At 48.6% G+C, this 17,174-nt stretch overlaps 1 protein-coding gene across 6 annotated transcripts in view; it reads right to left on the reverse strand.

Moving 5' to 3' along the window:
• foxp4 (forkhead box P4) overlaps positions 1-17,174 on the reverse strand; it is a 200,783-nt gene that overhangs the window by 16,614 nt on the left and 166,995 nt on the right. For 4 of the 6 annotated variants that reach the window (XM_064968595.1, XM_064968593.1, XM_064968594.1 and 1 more), the window contains 5 exons: positions 13,293-13,380; positions 11,546-11,629; positions 4,955-5,186; positions 4,698-4,774; positions 4,437-4,538 (listed from right to left, as the gene is read on the reverse strand). In XM_064968595.1, the coding sequence (XP_064824667.1) occupies positions 4,437-4,538; positions 4,698-4,774; positions 4,955-5,186; positions 11,546-11,629; positions 13,293-13,380 (583 nt within the window). The remainder of the gene's footprint in view (positions 1-4,436; positions 4,539-4,697; positions 4,775-4,954; positions 5,187-11,545; positions 11,630-13,292; positions 13,381-17,174) is intronic. The other 2 variants (XM_064968599.1, XM_064968596.1) reach the window with 1 other exon arrangement.

A 17,174-nucleotide genomic window follows, 5' to 3' on the forward strand; every position in this document is an offset into this window, starting at 1 on the left:
ACTAAACACAGGAGCCCGGCAGAGACACACACACTAAACACAGGAGCCCGGCAGAGACACACACACTAAACACAGGAGCCCGGCAGAGACACACACCTAAACACAGGAGCCCGGCAGAGACACACACCCTAAACACAGGAGCCCGGCAGAGACACACACTCTAAACACAGGAGCCCGGCAGAGACACACACACTAAACACAGGAGCCCGGCAGAGACACACACACTAAACACACTATTCTGTCTGTAGCTGGAAATAAGACAAGTATGTGCATCTCCTTCCCTAGTTTTATTTTAAAATGTCTTTAATCAGCCACAATCTACATACACACACACCGCTATCTGCAGCTCACTCCCCTAGGGACCGTCCTCCCTTTTCATCTGCTGTTTGTAGTTTGTTCATGCCCAATTTCATTACCAATTTTAATTTGTCTATAATTAAATCCTGCATATTTTCTCTGACACGCTTTTTTAATCCGTGAGGGAGGGACAGGCAGAGCGTGCATCACTCCTCACCGTAATTACACACACACACACACACACACACACACACACACACACACACACACACACACACACACACACACACACACACACACACACACACATAATTACACAAACCATAATCAGCCCCAGACCACCCCCGCCCCTCTCCTCCTCACACCCCCTCTCTTTCAAGCCGTGATGCTCCGTTTTGTAAATGAGTATGACCCCAATCTCAGCCCGCCACCCCGCCATTGCTGCTCCTCTGCTATTCTCTGCTATTTGCATTTGTCTCCGTGATGAAAGCCTAATTCGCACAGTTAAAACATTAGCAGTCATTTACCGCAGGTCACAGCACACGTCACACACACACCCAGCAGACACGCACATAAACACAACACATCCTGCAGAGGTCGGGGCGAGGAGAGGTGTAGAGAAGGGTCAGGGTAAATGTGGGAAAGGGGAGAAGGTTGACAGGTGGAGAAGAGAGGTATGGGTAAGGCCTGTGGTGGTGTTGGAGAGGTGTAGGGGTACAGCTAGGGGGGGTATAGGGGGTAGGGATGAGGCTGGGTTAAGGAGAGGAGGGTAGGGGTGTTACAGAGGTCGCGTGTGTGTGTCACAGTGCCCACACAACAGATGTGTAGTTCTTACCTTTCAGCGAACAGCCCTTCAAATATTGTCCTCAATGTGATATTGGATGTGATACCACGTTGGTAGCAAACGTTCAAGACAGACTCTTAAATGATATTTTGCTGTAATATATTCTACTGAATGTGACCCTGCTCTCTACCCATAAAAAGCAGTTCTCAACCATATTCAGAACCTTGGAGAAATTAAATCACTGTTTAACGCTCTCTGACTGAACAGTATGCAGTTCACCTCTCCCTCTCTCCCATCCCTGTCTCCCATCCCTCTCTCTCATCTCTCTCTCTCTCCCATCCCTCTCTCTCATCTCCATCTCTCTCCCATCCATCTCTCTCCCATCCTCTCTCACCCATCCCTCTCTCCCATCCATCTCTCCCATCCCTCTCTCTCCCATCCCACTCTTCCCATCCCTCTCTCTCCCATCCCTGTCTTCCATCCCTCTCTCCCATCCACTCTCTCCCATCCTCTCTCTCCCACCCATCCCTCTCACCCATCCCTCTCTCATCTCTCTCTCCCATCCCTCGCTCTCCCATCCCTCTCTCTCCCACCCCTCCCATCCTCTCTCTCCCATCCTCTCTCTCCCATCCTCTCTCTCCCATCCTCTCTCTCCCATCCTCTCTCTCCCATCCTCTCTCTCCCATCCTCTCTCTCCCATCCTCTCTCTCCCTATCCTCTCTCTCCCATCCTCTCTCTCCCATCCTCCTCTCCCATCCCTCTGTCCCATCCCTCTGTCCCATCCTCTCTCTCCCATCCCACTCTCCCATCCCATCCCTCTGTCCCATCCTCTCTCCCTCATCCCCCTCTCTCTCTCTGATCAATGACTTCCCATGGCTGACACTAGCTCTCCTCATGAAATAACCAGGCCCATTAAAGAACATACATCTTCCTCTATATTTAATACAGGCCAAACCTCTGGACACTCCATACATATATTAAAATATAAAGGTAGATATTTATATGGCCGGACCAAGGTGGAGAGGAAGCGGGAGAATACATTAATTGTAAAATTTCATAAAGGTGAAATGAGGCGGCAAAGATATTCCAGGCTGGCATCTCCCTCCCTTCCTGCCTTAGTCCCTCTCTCCCTCCCTTCCCAATTCAAGGCTATTAGCGCGAGGCTCGGGCCATGACACCCCCTCTTCACCCCTCCTCTCATCTGTCTCTCTCATTCTCTCGCTCAATCTCCCTCTCTCTGGAGGAACTGACACTCAAATTAGAATGAGGCTTCAGTAGAAATGGGTCAGCACCTACACTGTCGAGGTCCAGCCAGGTGTGTGTGTGAGTCTGTGTGTGAGTCATGGACTGCGAGAGTGTGTTTGTGGGAATGTGTGTGTGAGAGAAGCCATTGCGTGTGTGTGTGACTGTAATGAGGCTCTGTGATAGTGAGATGTGTTTCCACTGAGCTAAGTGGAACCGTCTTCGTAGGCCATGTCAGAGTTCACAGAACTCTTCAGGAGACCAGGAGGGAGGGAAGAAGAGGGAGGGAGGGAGGAAGGGGGAGGTAGGGTAAAAGAAGGAGGAAGGAAGGGGGAGAGATGAAGGGAGGTAGGGTAAAAGAAGGAGGAAGGAAGGGGGAGGGATGGAGGAAGGGAGGTAGGGTAAAATAAGGAGGAAGGGGGAGAGATGGAGGGAGGTAGGGAGGTAGGGTAAAATAAGGAGGAAGGAAGGCGGATGGATGGAGGGAGGGAGGTAGGGTAAAAGAAGGAGGAAGGAAGGGGGAGAGATGGAGGGCGGTGGAAAAGAAGGAGGAAGGAAGGGGGAGGGATGGAGGGAGGAAGGTAGGGTAAAATAAGGAGGAAGGAAGGCGGAGGGATGGAGGGAGGGAGGTAGGGTAAAATAAGGAAAGGAGGAAGGAAGGGGGAGAGGATGGGGGGAGGGAGGTAGGGTAAAAGAAGGAGGAAGGAAGGGGGAGGGATGGAGGGAGGGAGGTAGGGGGTAAAATAAGGGGGAGGTAGGGTAAAATAAGGAGGAAGGAAGGGGGGGAGGGGGGGGGAGGTAGGGTAAAATAAGGAGGAAGGAAGGGGGAGGGATGGGGGAGGGATGGGGTAAAATAAGGAGGAAGGAAGGGGGAGGGATGGAGGGAGGGAGGTAGGGGGTAAAATAAGGAGGAAGGAAGGGGGAGGGATGGGGGAGGGAGGTAGGGTAAAATAAAGGAGGAAGGAAGGGGGAGGGATGGAGGGTAAAAGAAGGAGGAAGGAAGGGGGAGGGATGGAGGAGGGAGGTAGGGTAAAATAAGGAGGAAGGAGGGAGGGGGAGGATGGAGGGAGGGAGTAGGGGGTAAAATAAGGAGGAAGGAAGGGGGAGGGATGGAGGGAGGGGGAGGTAGGGTAAAATAAGGAGGAAGGAAGGGGGAGGGATGGAGGAGGGAGGAGGGTAAAATAAGGAGGAAGGAAGGGGGAGGGATGGAGGGAGGGAGGTAGGGTAAGGAGGAAGGAAGGGGGAGGGATGGAGGGAGGGAGGTAGGGTAAAATAAGGAGGAAGGAAGGGGGAGGGATGGAGGGAGGGAGGTAGGGTAAAATAAGGAGGAAGGAAGGGGGAGGGATGGAGGGAGGGAGGTAGGGTAAAATAAGGAGGAAGGAAGGGGGAGGGAAGAAAGGAAGGGAGGAAGGGGGAGGGATGGAGGGAGGTAGGGTAAAAAAGGAGGAAGGAAGGGAGGGATGGAAAGGTAGGGTAAAATAAGGAGGAAGGAAGGGGGAAGGAAGGGGGAGGGAAGAAAGGAAGGGGGGGAGGAAGGAGGGAGGGAGGGATGGAGGGAGGTAGGGTAAAAGAAGGGTAAAAGAAGGAGGAAGGAAGGGGGAGGGAAAAAGGAAGGGAGGAAGGGGGAGGGATGGAGGGTAAAAAAAGGAGGAAGGAAGGGGGAGGGATGGGGGGAGGGGAGGGGTAGGGTAAAAGAAGGAGGAGGAAGGGGGGGAGGGAGGAAGGGGGAGGGATGGGGGAGGGAGGTAGGGGGAGGGATGGAGGGAGGGAGGGTGAAAGAGGGAGGAATGAACGGAGGGAGGGGGTGGGGTAAGTCAATTTAACACCTCTGTAAAGAAACACAGCCACATGGAGTGAGTCCACACACTTACGCACACACACACTCCACTCAGGGCATTGTGGGTAAAATGGCTTATAATCATCAAAACAGCTTGGTGTTTCAATGGCCATGTCAGTTTTTGAGGCTGCCGAGTGTGTGTGTGAGTGTGTGGGTGTGTGTGGGAAGGAATATTGTCTAATCTGTGTGTGTGTGGATATGCAGTGTATGTATAGTAGGTGAGTGACCATGTGTGTATGCGGAGGAGTGTGTGTGTAGGAATGTGTGTGGACTCACCTTCCATGTGGCTGTGTTTCTCCTGAAGTAGGCAAACATTCGTGTAAACCAGTTATAGATCTCATTAAGAGTCAGCTGCCTGTCTGGAGCCTCCAGAATGGCCTAGAGAGAGACAGAGAGGGGACAACATTAGACAACGTCTCAACGGAGCTATCACAATACCAAAATGAGAGAAGAGAGGGGAGGAGGAAAGGAAGATGAGAGGAGATGACAGGAAGAGAAAAAGAAGAGAGGAAGATAAATGGAGGAGAGGAGACTTACGTGGCGTATGAGAGAGGCGTAGGTGAAGGGAGGTCTGACATCAGCGTTCTTATAGAACTCACAGTTCTGTGCCAGCTCTACAGAGAAAACACACACCACATTAGTCATGGATATATATGTGTGTGTGTGTGTGTGTGTGTGTGTGTTTGTAAGTCAGTCAGGGAGAAAGACTGTGAGTATGTGTTTACCAGTATGCTTGTATATATTATAATGTTTGTGTGTACACAAGTGTGTGTTTTTGAGGGTTGTATGCATACCCTCTCGTATACCTGAGGCGATGGGGGTGCAGAACTTGTCTGCGATGCGCCTGCGTATGGGTCCCACGCCGTGCGGGTGTGAGTGGGAGTGCAGGCTGGAGGAGCTGATGACAGAGGGGCCCTGGCGGAGCGGGGTGATGGGGGCGGTAGCGGAGGTGGGGGGGTGAGGTAGACCCTCGGGGTACACCTCGCTCTCCCTCTTCAGCAGGGAGCCACTGGACGCCAGGTTCAGCTGGGGAAGGAAACAGGATGTGACATCATCCGAAAGGGACCATCATCATTCCTGGTTGTAGCTTGCTCTCTGGTAGGATGGATGGACAGTTAGCTATGTTGCTCTGACTTAACTAACCCTCTCAGACACATTATACACAAAGACATGAAGAGTGATGCCCAGCTGGCACAAAGACTATATCTATCATATGATCATTAACAGCAAAACAAAGACCTCAGACTCAGTTACACACATACACACACTGCAATTAGCCCTCAGTGAACAAAAGAAAAACAAAGCAAGAAATGGGAGTTTGTGTGTGTGAAGGCCTCTGTGGTCACACACACAGCGGTGGCACGCTCTCTTCACGGCCCAGCTCGGCCCAATTAGGCAGAGCCCCACAGGAGCAATGGGAACTGGAAACCAGTCCTCTGAGTCACTCAGGGACGCTTTTCCAAGGGCTGCTAGATTAGAACTAATTAAAACCATCATGGAAATGTGTGTGAGTGAGAGAGAGAGAGATAGAGAGAGATTAAGAGAGTGCGAGCATTATCTGAATTTTCTTTTCTTATACAGAGCTCTGTCTTCCTTCCTCTTTCTCTTTCCCCTTTTTCTCTCGTTCACCTTCCCTTCTATTTGTCCTTCACTGTCTTTCCAGTCCGAACCAATCCTCCCCCCCCCAACTTGTCCTCTCCCTGTCTGCTCCAGACGAGTGGTCTGTACCATTTGGACTGGTTAGGGGTCAGGCCTGTTTAACTGCTACTTCATTAGCTCTGGAAATCTAACTCTATTTCGTTCTTTCTTTCTAGCACTTCTCTCTCTCTCCTTCCCTCCTCTCCTTCCATCCCTCTGTAAAACAGGTACTTCATTAGCTTTGGAACCCGGCCACATCACCAAGGCAACACCACAACCCTCTCAATTGAGGGCAAGCTTTGTTGCAATTCTGAAGACTCCTCCCCTCCACCCCCTTCCTCAAATCGCTGACCCCGAGGCTTGTCTCCCACGACGACACAAAACACGCCTCTTCCTGATTTCCCATTAGGTGCTAACGACAGCTGATGCCCTGCGTTGGCGCCACACACACACACACACACACACACACACACACACACACACACACACACACACACACACACACACACACACACACACACACACACACACACACACACACACACACACACACACCCCGCTGCTCCACTGCAACCATTTATATCCCCTCAAATTAAGACACTCCACTTGTAATTGACAATTAATTTCAACATCTTCATATTTTAATAAGACTCCTCGTCAATCTGAATAATGAAATATTCATTAGATACCTAATAACAACCCTGCCTGTGCCAGCCAGCCTGCCCGGAGACACAGAGCTCCATCCCTCAACACATTTTCCATTTTGGCACTCTTTTTTACATTTAGTCTAGTCTTCTGTCATTTGACTAATGATTTAGTCTTGTTATTGTCAAAATGATGAAAACACTGGGCGATTTTAGTCAACTAAATTTCCTTTCATTTTAGTCACATTTTAGTCACATCACAGAAATATGACAAACATATATAAGATTAATATTATATTATAGAACATTTATCTGGCCATGTAAATTCCTAATTCAGCCTACATAGATATTGCACATGAGAGAGCGACAATATCGCCAGTATCACCAGTTTTCGCAAAGTACGGGAGCTAAGGCCTGAGTGAAAAGTTTGGGAATCCTTATTCAACATGTCAGAGAGGCATGTTTGTTCTACATAGCATATTTCTATCTGACCGTTCCAAAACGTTGCGTTCTGCTGAACGTGCCCCAGGTTGTTAGCTACAGCTAGCTAATGACTTAACATGACTGAACAAGTTGTAGCCTAAACAAATGGTTAACAGTCTGTGTAACGAGATTCTTCCATTGAAGGAGAGGTGGACCAAAACGCAGCGTGGTTATTATTCATGGTTCTTTCATAAAGAAACTATACATGCATAGACTAACAAAACCAAGAATTGTGAAGAACCAAAACAGCCATATCTGGTGCAAACACAGAGACAGGAACAATCTAGACACACAACATAGAATGCCCACTCAGATCACACCCTGACCAAACAAAACATAGAAACATACAAAGCAAACTATGGTCAGGGTGTGACAGTACCCCCTCCCCAATGTGCGGACTCCGGCCGCAAAACCTGAACCTAACATAACCTAACCTGAACCTATTGGGGAGGGTCTGGGTGGGCATCTGTCCGCGGTGTCGACTCTGGTGCTGGACGTGTCCCCTAACTTCACCATAGTCTTAGTCCGCCCCAATGGTAGCCTAGTGGTTAGAGCGTTGAACTAGTAGCCGAAAGGTTGCAAGTTCAAATCCCTGAGCTGACAAGGTACAAATCTGTCGTTCTGCCCCTGAACAGGCAGTTAACCCACTGTTCCTAGGCCGTCACTGAAAATAAGAATTTGTTCTTAACTGACTTGCCTGGTTAAATAAAGGTAAAATAATAATAATAATAATGTCCGCTTCCGTGGCCTCCTAACCACAGCGACCCTTCTAAATGACCCCACGGGACAGAGGGGCAGCTCGGGACAGAGGGGCAGCTCGGGACAGAGGGGCAGCTCGGACAGAGGGGCAGCTCGGGACAGAGGGGCAGCACGGGACAGAGGGGCAGCTCGGGACAGAGGGGCAGCTCGGGACAGAGGGGCAGCTCGGACAGAGGGGCAGCTCGGGACAGAGGGGCAGCTCGGGACAGAGGGGCAGCTCGGGACAGAGGGGCAGGTCGGGACAGAGAGGCGAAAGCTCTGGCAGCTTGGGACAGAGGGGCAGCTCGGGACAGAGGGGAGGAAGCTCTGGCAGCTCGGGACAGAGGGGCGGAAGCTCTGGCAGCTCGGGACAGAGGGGTGGAAGCTCTGGCAGCTTGGGACAGAGGGGCGGAAGCTCTGGGGGGCGGAAGCTCTGGCAGCTCGGGACAGAGGGGCGGAAGCTCTGGCAGCTCGGGACAGAGGGGCTCTGGCGCCTCAGACTCCGGCAGCGCCGGACAGGTGGGAGACTCCGGCAGCGCCGGACAGGCGGGAGGCTCTGACAGCGCTGGAGATGAGGAAGGCTCCGGCAGCGCTGGACAGGCGGGAGCACCTGTAAGGATGAGACGGAGATACAGCCTGGGGGGCTGCCACCGGAGGGCTGGTGCGTGGAGGTGGTACCGGATAGACCGGACCGTGCAGGCGCACTGGAGCTCTTGAGCACCGAGCCTTGCCAAATCTTACCTGGTTGAATGGTCCCGGTCGCCCTGCCAGTGCGGCAAGGTGGAATAGCCCGCACTATGCAGGCGAACCGGGGACACCATGCGCAAGGCTGGTGCCATGTAAGCCGGCCCAAGGAGACGCACTGGAGACCAGATGCGTAGAGCCGGCTTCATGGCACTTGGCTCGATGCCCACTCTAGCCCGGCCAATACGCAGAGCTGGAATGTACCGCACCGGGCTATGCACCCGCACTGGGGACACCGTGCGCGCCAAAGCATAACACAGTGCCTGCCCGGTCTCTCTAGCAACACTTCCTGTGTGCCCCCCCCAAGAAAATTGTTGGGGCTGACTCTCGGGCTTCCATCCACGCCGCCGTGCTGCCTCCTCATACCAGCGCCTCTCCGCCTTCAGCTCTTCTTTGGGGGCGGCGATATTCTCCAGGCTGTGCCCAGGGTCCTTTTCCATCCAACTCTTCCTCCCATGTCCAGTACTCCTCGCGCTGCTCCTGCTGCCGCTGCCTCTGCCACCACGCCGCTTGGTCCTGTTGTGGTGGGTGATTGTTCCTGTCTCTGTGTTTGCACCAGATATGGCTGTTTTGGTTTTTCACATTTCTTGGTTTTGTTAGTCTATTCATGTATAGTTTCATTATTAAAGAACAATGAATAATAACCACGCTGTGTTTTGGTCCGCTTCTCTTTCGACACAAGAAAACCGTTGCAGTCTGGTTATTATGTAGCCGAGTTTTAGAATGGCCTGCGATATGTTTTATGAATGTGTTTTATAAATGTGTTTTATGAATGTGTTTTATGAATGTGTTTTATGAATGTGTTTTATAAATGTGTTTTATGAATGTGTTTTATGAATGTGTTTTATGAATGTGTTTTATAAATGTGTTATATGAATGTGTTTTATAAATGTGTTTTATGAATGTGTTTTATACATGTGTTTTATAAATGTGTTTTATGAATGTGTTTTATGAATGTGTTATATAAATGTGTTATATAAATGTGTTTTATGAATGTGTTTTATAAATGTGTTTTATGAATGTGTTTTATAAATGTGTTTTATAAATCTGTTTTATGAAAGTGTTTTGTAAATGTGTTTGATAAATCTGTTTTATGAATGTGTTTTATAAATGTGTTTTATGAATGTGTTTTATAAATGTGTTTTATGAATGTGTTTTATAAATGTGTTTTATGAATGTGTTTTGTAAATGTGTTTTATGAATGTGTTTTGTAAATGTGTTTTATAAATGTGCTTTATGAATGTGTTTGATAAATCTGTTTTATGAATGTGTTTTATGAATGTGTTTTATGAATGTGTTTTATGAATGTGTTTTATAAATGTGTTTTATAAATGTGTTTTATAAATGTGTTTTATAAATGTGTTTTATGAATTTAAAATGTGTCCAGCTAATGCATGATAGAAAGAAAAAACATAGCGCCGGCATTATGGGTCATGTCTTTTGAACGGTGGCCTAAGGGCTAGAATCAACCTGTTCTCTGAGGAAAAGAGACTTGGCTACATTGGCTACACAGAACCTGGATATGAAATGCAGTTGGAAAAGTGGGAGGGTAAAGTGAGACTACAAGCCTACTTTTCTATATGAATGTGTAGAGAAAAACATAGCTAGACTGTTGTTTTACTATTAAACTCAATGGTGCTATTGTTTTACATTTCATAAAGTAGCTTGTGTTTCTTAACCAGGCAAAGGGTAGCTAACTAGGAGGCTGGTGGTGACTGGTTAGCTACATGGAAGCCAGAGAGTTGCCTACGCGATGTGTATCATCAGAGGATGTGTATCATCAGAGGATGTGTATCATCAGAGGATGTGTACTATCAGAGGATGTGTACTATCAGAGGATGTGTACTATCAGAGGATGTGTACTATCAGAGGATGTGTACTATCAGAGGATGTGTATCATCAGAGGATGTGTATCATCAGAGGATGTGTACTATCAGAGGATGTGTACTATCAGAGGATGTGTACTATCAGAGGATGTGTACTATCAGAGGATGTGTATCATCAGTGTACTATCAGAGGATGTGTACCATCAGAGGATGTGTACCATCAGAGGATGTGTACTATCAGAGGATGTGTACTATCAGAGGATGTGTACTATCAGAGGATGTGTACTATCAGAGGATGTGTACTATCAGAGGATGTGTACTATCAGAGGATGTGTACCATCAGAGGATGTGTACCATCAGAGGATGTGTACTATCAGAGGATGTGTACTATCAGAGGATGTGTATCATCAGAGGATGTGTATCATCAGAGGATGTGTATCATCAGAGGATGTGTATCATCAGAGGATGTGTATCATCAGAGGATGTGTACTATCAGAGGATGTGTACCATCAGAGGATGTGTACCATCAGAGGATGTGTACCATCAGAGGATGTGTACTATCAGAGGATGTGTACTATCAGAGGATGTGTATCATCAGAGGATGTGTATCATCAGAGGATGTGTATCATCAGAGGATGTGTACCATCAGAGGATGTGTACCATCAGAGGATGTGTACCATCAGAGGCGGAGTGGAGGCGAACTGCCCACACTCATCACTTGCTCCCCCACAGCTCACCAGAGAGAATATAGGTCATTCCCACTGCACATCTGTGCTGCTAATATTAATTGTGCTTATCACTGAAAAGCTCTCAATTTCTCCAAAAACTCTCTTTTAGTCAACTGAAATGAAAATATTTTTTGTTTAGTTAATAGTTTTTTCTGGGTCTATTTAGTCAGTTATTGTCTTTGACAAATACTTGAGTCATTATGATAGTTGACGAAATGAGCACTGTCTCAACAGGGCAGAATGATGGATGGCTCACACACATTAAAAGATTCACCCACATTTCCATCATTTATTTGGATAAAGCTTGTGTGGTTTTGTGATTTATGTTGGTGTTGTGATCAAAGGTTACGGAATTCTTATAATCAGATTATTACTCCATTATCAAATAGTTTATTACAGGGACCTGTGCTCATGTAGAACACCCCTTATGCATATTTACATTCTAATAATGAACGCTATAGATAACACTAAAGTGAATAAAGGCCAAATGTAAGCCCCACTGATCAACAGAGGATGCAAACACCAAACACCTGCTACAGCACGGTGAAGGGTAAGTGGTCAGGGGTGAGAGGTCAGGTACTCACAGGTTGGTTGAAAGGCTTTGGCTCCGATGGGCGCATGTGCAGGTGGGTCATCATGGCCTGCAGCCGCTCACTCTCCTTGGCCAGCTGAGAAACACACACACACACACACACACACACACACACACACACACACACACACACACACACACACACACACACACACACACACACACACACACACACACACACACACACACACACACACACACACACGCACACACACACACACACACACACACACGCACACACACGTCAGCAAAACTGTCCTTTTTGAGTCAATAATTACTGTTGTCTTAGACGAGAAGCACGGTAGTAAGGAAAGACTCAAGCTCCAGTCACACCAACCTGGGTTTGTCTTGTTGTTTATAGACTGCAGGTTTATTCTCACACTGTGGACTTGATAATATCTAGTCAAGCCACATCAGCGTCAATGCAAAATCAGCCTCCCATTAAAGCAGTAAAACACAGATATTTAGGGGAGGGTGTGAAGTAATGGGTGTTTGTGTTAGAGAAAGAGGCATCCCCTTAGTCTATGATTTAGCATGTGGTGGTGGTGTGTGTGTGTGTCTCAGGGCTGTTGTCACTGTCTTACAGCACCAGTCTCCCCAGGCACAGAGAGAGATGGGAACCCTCTCTACACACACACACCTAACAGTTTCTCACACATTACACACACACCCTCACAGACACAGACACACGAGCCTGCAGACACTCGTCCCTGTTTGCCATTGCTAACTGCAGTTTAGTGGGTGCTACTGTGCTATAGCCTGTGGAAATGCCCCCTGCATCTCTAGTGAGAGACATCTCAGTCAGCGTGTAAACACACAACAGCCAGGGGCTAGCTAGTGAACAGGAGGGTGTGTGAGAGACATAGGCCTGGAGAAGCTAGCACAAGCACTGGCTGTGTGTGTTGACACGCTGACTGAGATGTCTAGCACTGGCTGTGTGTGTTGGCACGCTGACTGAGATGTCTAGCACTGGCTGTGTGTGTTGGCACGCTGACTGAGATGTCTAGCACTGGCTGTGTGTGTTGGCACGCTGACTGAGATGTCTAGCACTGGCTGTGTGTGTTGGCTCGCTGACTGAGATGTCTAGCACTGGCTGTGTGTGTTGGCACGCTGACTGAGATGTCTAGCACTGGCTGTGTGTGTTGGCTCGCTGACTGAGATGTCTAGCACTGGCTGTGTGTGTTGTAGTATGGCAGCATTGAGTGAATGTGTGTAAGATGTGCGTGTGTGAGTTTATGTGTGTATGTAGGTACTATAACAGGGCAGTAGTGGGGTAGGTGACACGGCAGGGAAAGGGGAGAGGACGGGAGGCGTGATGAGATGTGACACTGCCTGTCTCTCTGTCACTTTGTGTTGCCCATCGGTGGCTTCAGGCTTGGGGCTCAATGTCGTTTACCAGGGGGACCAGGGCCACAGCTAACCCGAACTCCAGCTCCAACACTCTGGGTTCGCCACTATGCTGTTTGGGGGTTCTTGTGGGGTGTTTGTGTCTTGATGTCCACCCCTCTTCCACCTCCTTCCCTCCTTACACCCAGTAGAAAGGGACTGGAATGGACTGGGAGGCTTATAATTGGAGCCGATGATGCCAGCTTTCCTCTTTAAATTACAAGCTCCAGTGCTTTCACTAAACCCCCAGCCTGGCTCAGACAAGTACAGACACAGAGAATGACTGTGTGTGTGTGTGTGTGTGTGTGTGTGTGTGTCGTGTGTGTGTGTGTGTGTGCGTGTGTGTGTCCCACCTGTATCTCCAGCTGTTGGACCACCTGCATCTGTACCCTGCACTGGGCTGTACTGCGGTCATCCAGAGCATGTTCATTGTTCAGATGCCTGAGAAAGGAGAAAGATAGAGGAATGGGTAGAGATAGAGGAAGGGGTAGAGATAGAGGAATGGGTAGAGGGAGAGATAGAGGAAGGGGTAGAGATAGAGGAAGGGGTAGAGGGAGAGATAGAGGAAGGGGTAGAGATGGAGGAAGGGGTAGAGATAGAGGAAGGGGTAAAGATAGAGGAAGGGGTAAAGATAGAGGAAGGGGTTGAGATAGAGGAAGGGGTAGAGATAGAGGAATGGGTAGAGGGAGAGATAGAGGAAGGGGTAGAGATAGAGGAAGGGGTAGAGATAGAGGAAGGGGTAAAGATAGAGGAAGGGGTAGAGATAGAGGAAGGGAGGGATATTGGAAGGGGTTGAGATAGAGGAAGGTGTAGAGATATAGAGGAAGGTGTAGAGATATAGAGGAAGGGGTAGAGATAGAGGAAGGGGTAGAGGAATGGGTAGAGATAGAGGGAGAGAGATAGAGGAATGGGTAGAGATAGAGGAAGGGGTAGAGATAGAGGAAGGGGTAGAGATAGAGGGAGAGATAGAGAAAGGGGTAGAGATAGAGAAAGGGAGAGATAGAGGAATGGGTAGAGATAGAGGAAGGGAGAGATAGAGGAAGGGAGAGATAGAGGAAGGGAGAGATAGAGGAATGGGTAGAGATAGAGGGAGAGATAGAGGAAGGGATAGAGATACAGAGGCAGAGATAGAGGAATGGGTAGAGATAGAGGGAGAGAGAGAGTTAGAAGAAGGGGTAGAGATAGAGGGAGAGGTAGAAATAGAGGGAGAGATAGAGGAAGGGGTAGAGAAAGAGGGAGAGATAGAAGAAGGGGTAGAGATGGAGGGAGAGATAGAGGAATGGGTAGAGAAAGAGGGAAAGATAGAGGAAGGGGTAGAGAAAGAGGGAGAGATAGAGGAAGGGGTAGGGAAAGAGGGAGAGGCAGAGATAGAGAAATGGGTAGAGATAGAGGGAGAGGTAGAAATAGAGGGAGAGATAGAGGAAGGGGTAGAGAAAGAGGGAGAGATAGAGGAAGGGGTAGAGAAAGAGGGAGAGATAGAGGAAGGGGTAGAGAAAGAAGGAGAGGCAGAGATAGAGGAAGAGGTAGAGATAGAGGGAGAGATTGAGGAAGGGGTAGAGATGGAGGGAGAGAGAGGAAGGGGTAGAGATGGAGGGAGAGATAGAGGAAGGGGTAGAGATGGAGGGAGAGATCGAGGAAGGGGTAGAGATAGAGGGAGAGATCGAGGAAGGGGTATAGATGGTGGGAGAGATAGAGGAAGGGGTATAGATGGTGGGAGAGATAGAGGAAGGGGTAGAGATGGAGGGAGAAATAGAGGAAGGGGTAGAGATAGAGGGAGAGGCAGAGATAGAGGCATGGGTAGAGATAGAGGGAGAGATAGAGGAAGGGGTAGAGATAGAGGAAGGAGAAGAGATAGTGGAATGAGAAGAGATAGAGGGAGAGGAATACAACTGGGTTATAACCTACATGACAAGCAAAAGAATGCATATTAATTTGTAATTCACAAATATTCAATGGAACACCAGACAGATGTGTCACTGTGTGTGTGTGTGTGTGTGTGTGTGTGTGTGTGTGTGTGTGTGTGTGTGTGTGTGTGTGTGTGTGTGTGTGTGTGTCATTCCCAAAAGACAGTCGGGAGATTGTTGTGAGTGAGTGTGAATGCTTGCAGCAGACAGCTCCAGTTTGTGTGATTCCGGCCAATGGTGACTTCAGTTAAATAAATATTCACATTTATGTGACTGCAGATATTTGTTTATTTTCCTGTTCAGAGCTTTTCAAGAGACAAGAGGGCTTTACACTCTTATCCAGACAGACACACGCAGAAACACATGGAAATACATGGAAACACACAACAGTGGGCTTGGACCAAACACTGCACAGTATAAACTACATTTCCTCCTCAAAGAAAAAAATCTAAATATGAGAGTCAACTGTTGAACTCAGTGTTAAACAAAACAACCAGTTTACACAGCAGAGGAGAGAGGGAGTAAGAGGAGGTTATGTAAAGAATAATATTATAAGTATATAATTTCCTTCTAAGCTTTTTCCTTTCATTGTAAAAGCTAACTGTGTGTGTGTCCTGCTCTTTGGGCCCTCAGAGTGTATCAGAAGAACACCTGGAGAATAGCTCATGTGTTATCAGAAGAACAGAGAGAGGGTCTACTCTCTGATTAACTCCTAAAACACTTCTGCCCCATGAAATGTGTGTCTGAATGGTGGCACTGTTTGTTTCCACTGGTGTGGGAGGATCCAGGACCTTCTGATCTTTTCCCTCCCTCCCTCCCTCCCTCCCTCCCTCCCTCCCTCCCTCCCTCCCTCCCTCCCTCCCTCCCTCCCTCCCTCCCTCCCTCCCTCCCTCCAACTGCTCATGACAAGTCTGAGATGTGTGTGTGTGTGCCGTTTAGAGAATCATGACCCAGTGTGTGCATGTTTAAGAGAAAGGGGAGTTGGGCAATATTAGAAGGAAAGAAGAAATGAAACAATAACAATGATGTCATGGCATAGCTAATCCCAGCATAGATAGACGGCTCAAGTGCATGATAATAATAACAAAAACATGATCTCACCCTTTTCCCTCCACTCCCCCTCTCTCTATTCCTCCACTCCCCATCTCTCTATTCCTCTACTCCCCCTCTCTCTATTCCTCCACTCCCTAACTCTCTATTCCTCTACTCCCCCTCTCTCTATTCCTCTACTCCCCCTCTCTCTATTCCTCTACTCCCCCTCTCTCTATTCCTCCACTCCCCCTCTCTCTATTCCTCCACTCCCCCTCTCTCTATTCCTCCACTCCCCCTCTCTCTATTCCTCCACTCCCTAACTCTCTATTCCTCTACTCCCTAACTCTCTCTATTCCTCCACTCCCTAACTCTCTATTCCTCCACTCCCCCTAACTCTCTATTCCTCCACTCCCTAACTCTCTATTCCTCCACTCCCCCTCTCTCTATTCCTCTACTCCCTAACTCTCTAGTCCTCCACTCCCTAACTCTCTACTCCTCCACTCCCTAACTCTCTACTCCTCCACTCCCTAACTCTCTACTCCTCCACTCCCTAACTCTACTCCTCCACTCCCTAACTCTCTATTCCTCCACTCCCCCTCTCTCTATTCCTCTACTCCCTAACTCTCTATTCCTCCACTCCCTAACTCTCTATTCCTCCACTCCCTAACTCTCTAGTCCTCCACTCCCTAACTCTCATCTCCTCCACTCCCTAACTCTACTCCTCCACTCCCCCTCTCTCTATTCCTCTACTCCCTAACTCTCTATTCCTCTACTCCCTAACTCTCTATTCCTCCACTCCCTAACTCTCTATTCCTCCACTCCCTAACTCTCTATTCCTCCACTCCCTAACTCTCTATTCCTCCACTCCCTAACTCTCTATTCCTCCACTCCCTAACTCTCTAGTCCTCCACTCCCTCACTCTCTAGTCCTCCACTCCCTAACTCTCATCTCCTCCACTCCCTAACTCTCTACTCCTCCACTCCCTAGCTCTCTACTCATCCACTCCCTAACTCTCTATTCCTCCACTCCCGAGCTCTCTTCTCCTCCCTAACTCTCTACTCCTCCACTCCCTTCTCTCTTCTCCTCCACTCCCCCTCTCTTCTTCCACTCCCTAACTCTCTACTCCTCCACTCCCCCTCTCTCTACTCCTCCACTCCCTAATTCTCTACTCCTCCACTCCCTAATTCTCTACTCCTCCACTCCCTAATTCTCTACTCCTCCACTCCCCCTCTCTCTACTCCTCCACTCCCTAATTCTCTTCTCCTCCACTCCCTAACTCTCTACTCCTCCACTCCCCCT

Source organism: Oncorhynchus masou, chromosome 6, assembly GCF_036934945.1.
Source record: "Oncorhynchus masou masou isolate Uvic2021 chromosome 6, UVic_Omas_1.1, whole genome shotgun sequence".
In the NCBI taxonomy this organism is placed as follows: Eukaryota; Metazoa; Chordata; class Actinopteri; order Salmoniformes; family Salmonidae; genus Oncorhynchus; species Oncorhynchus masou.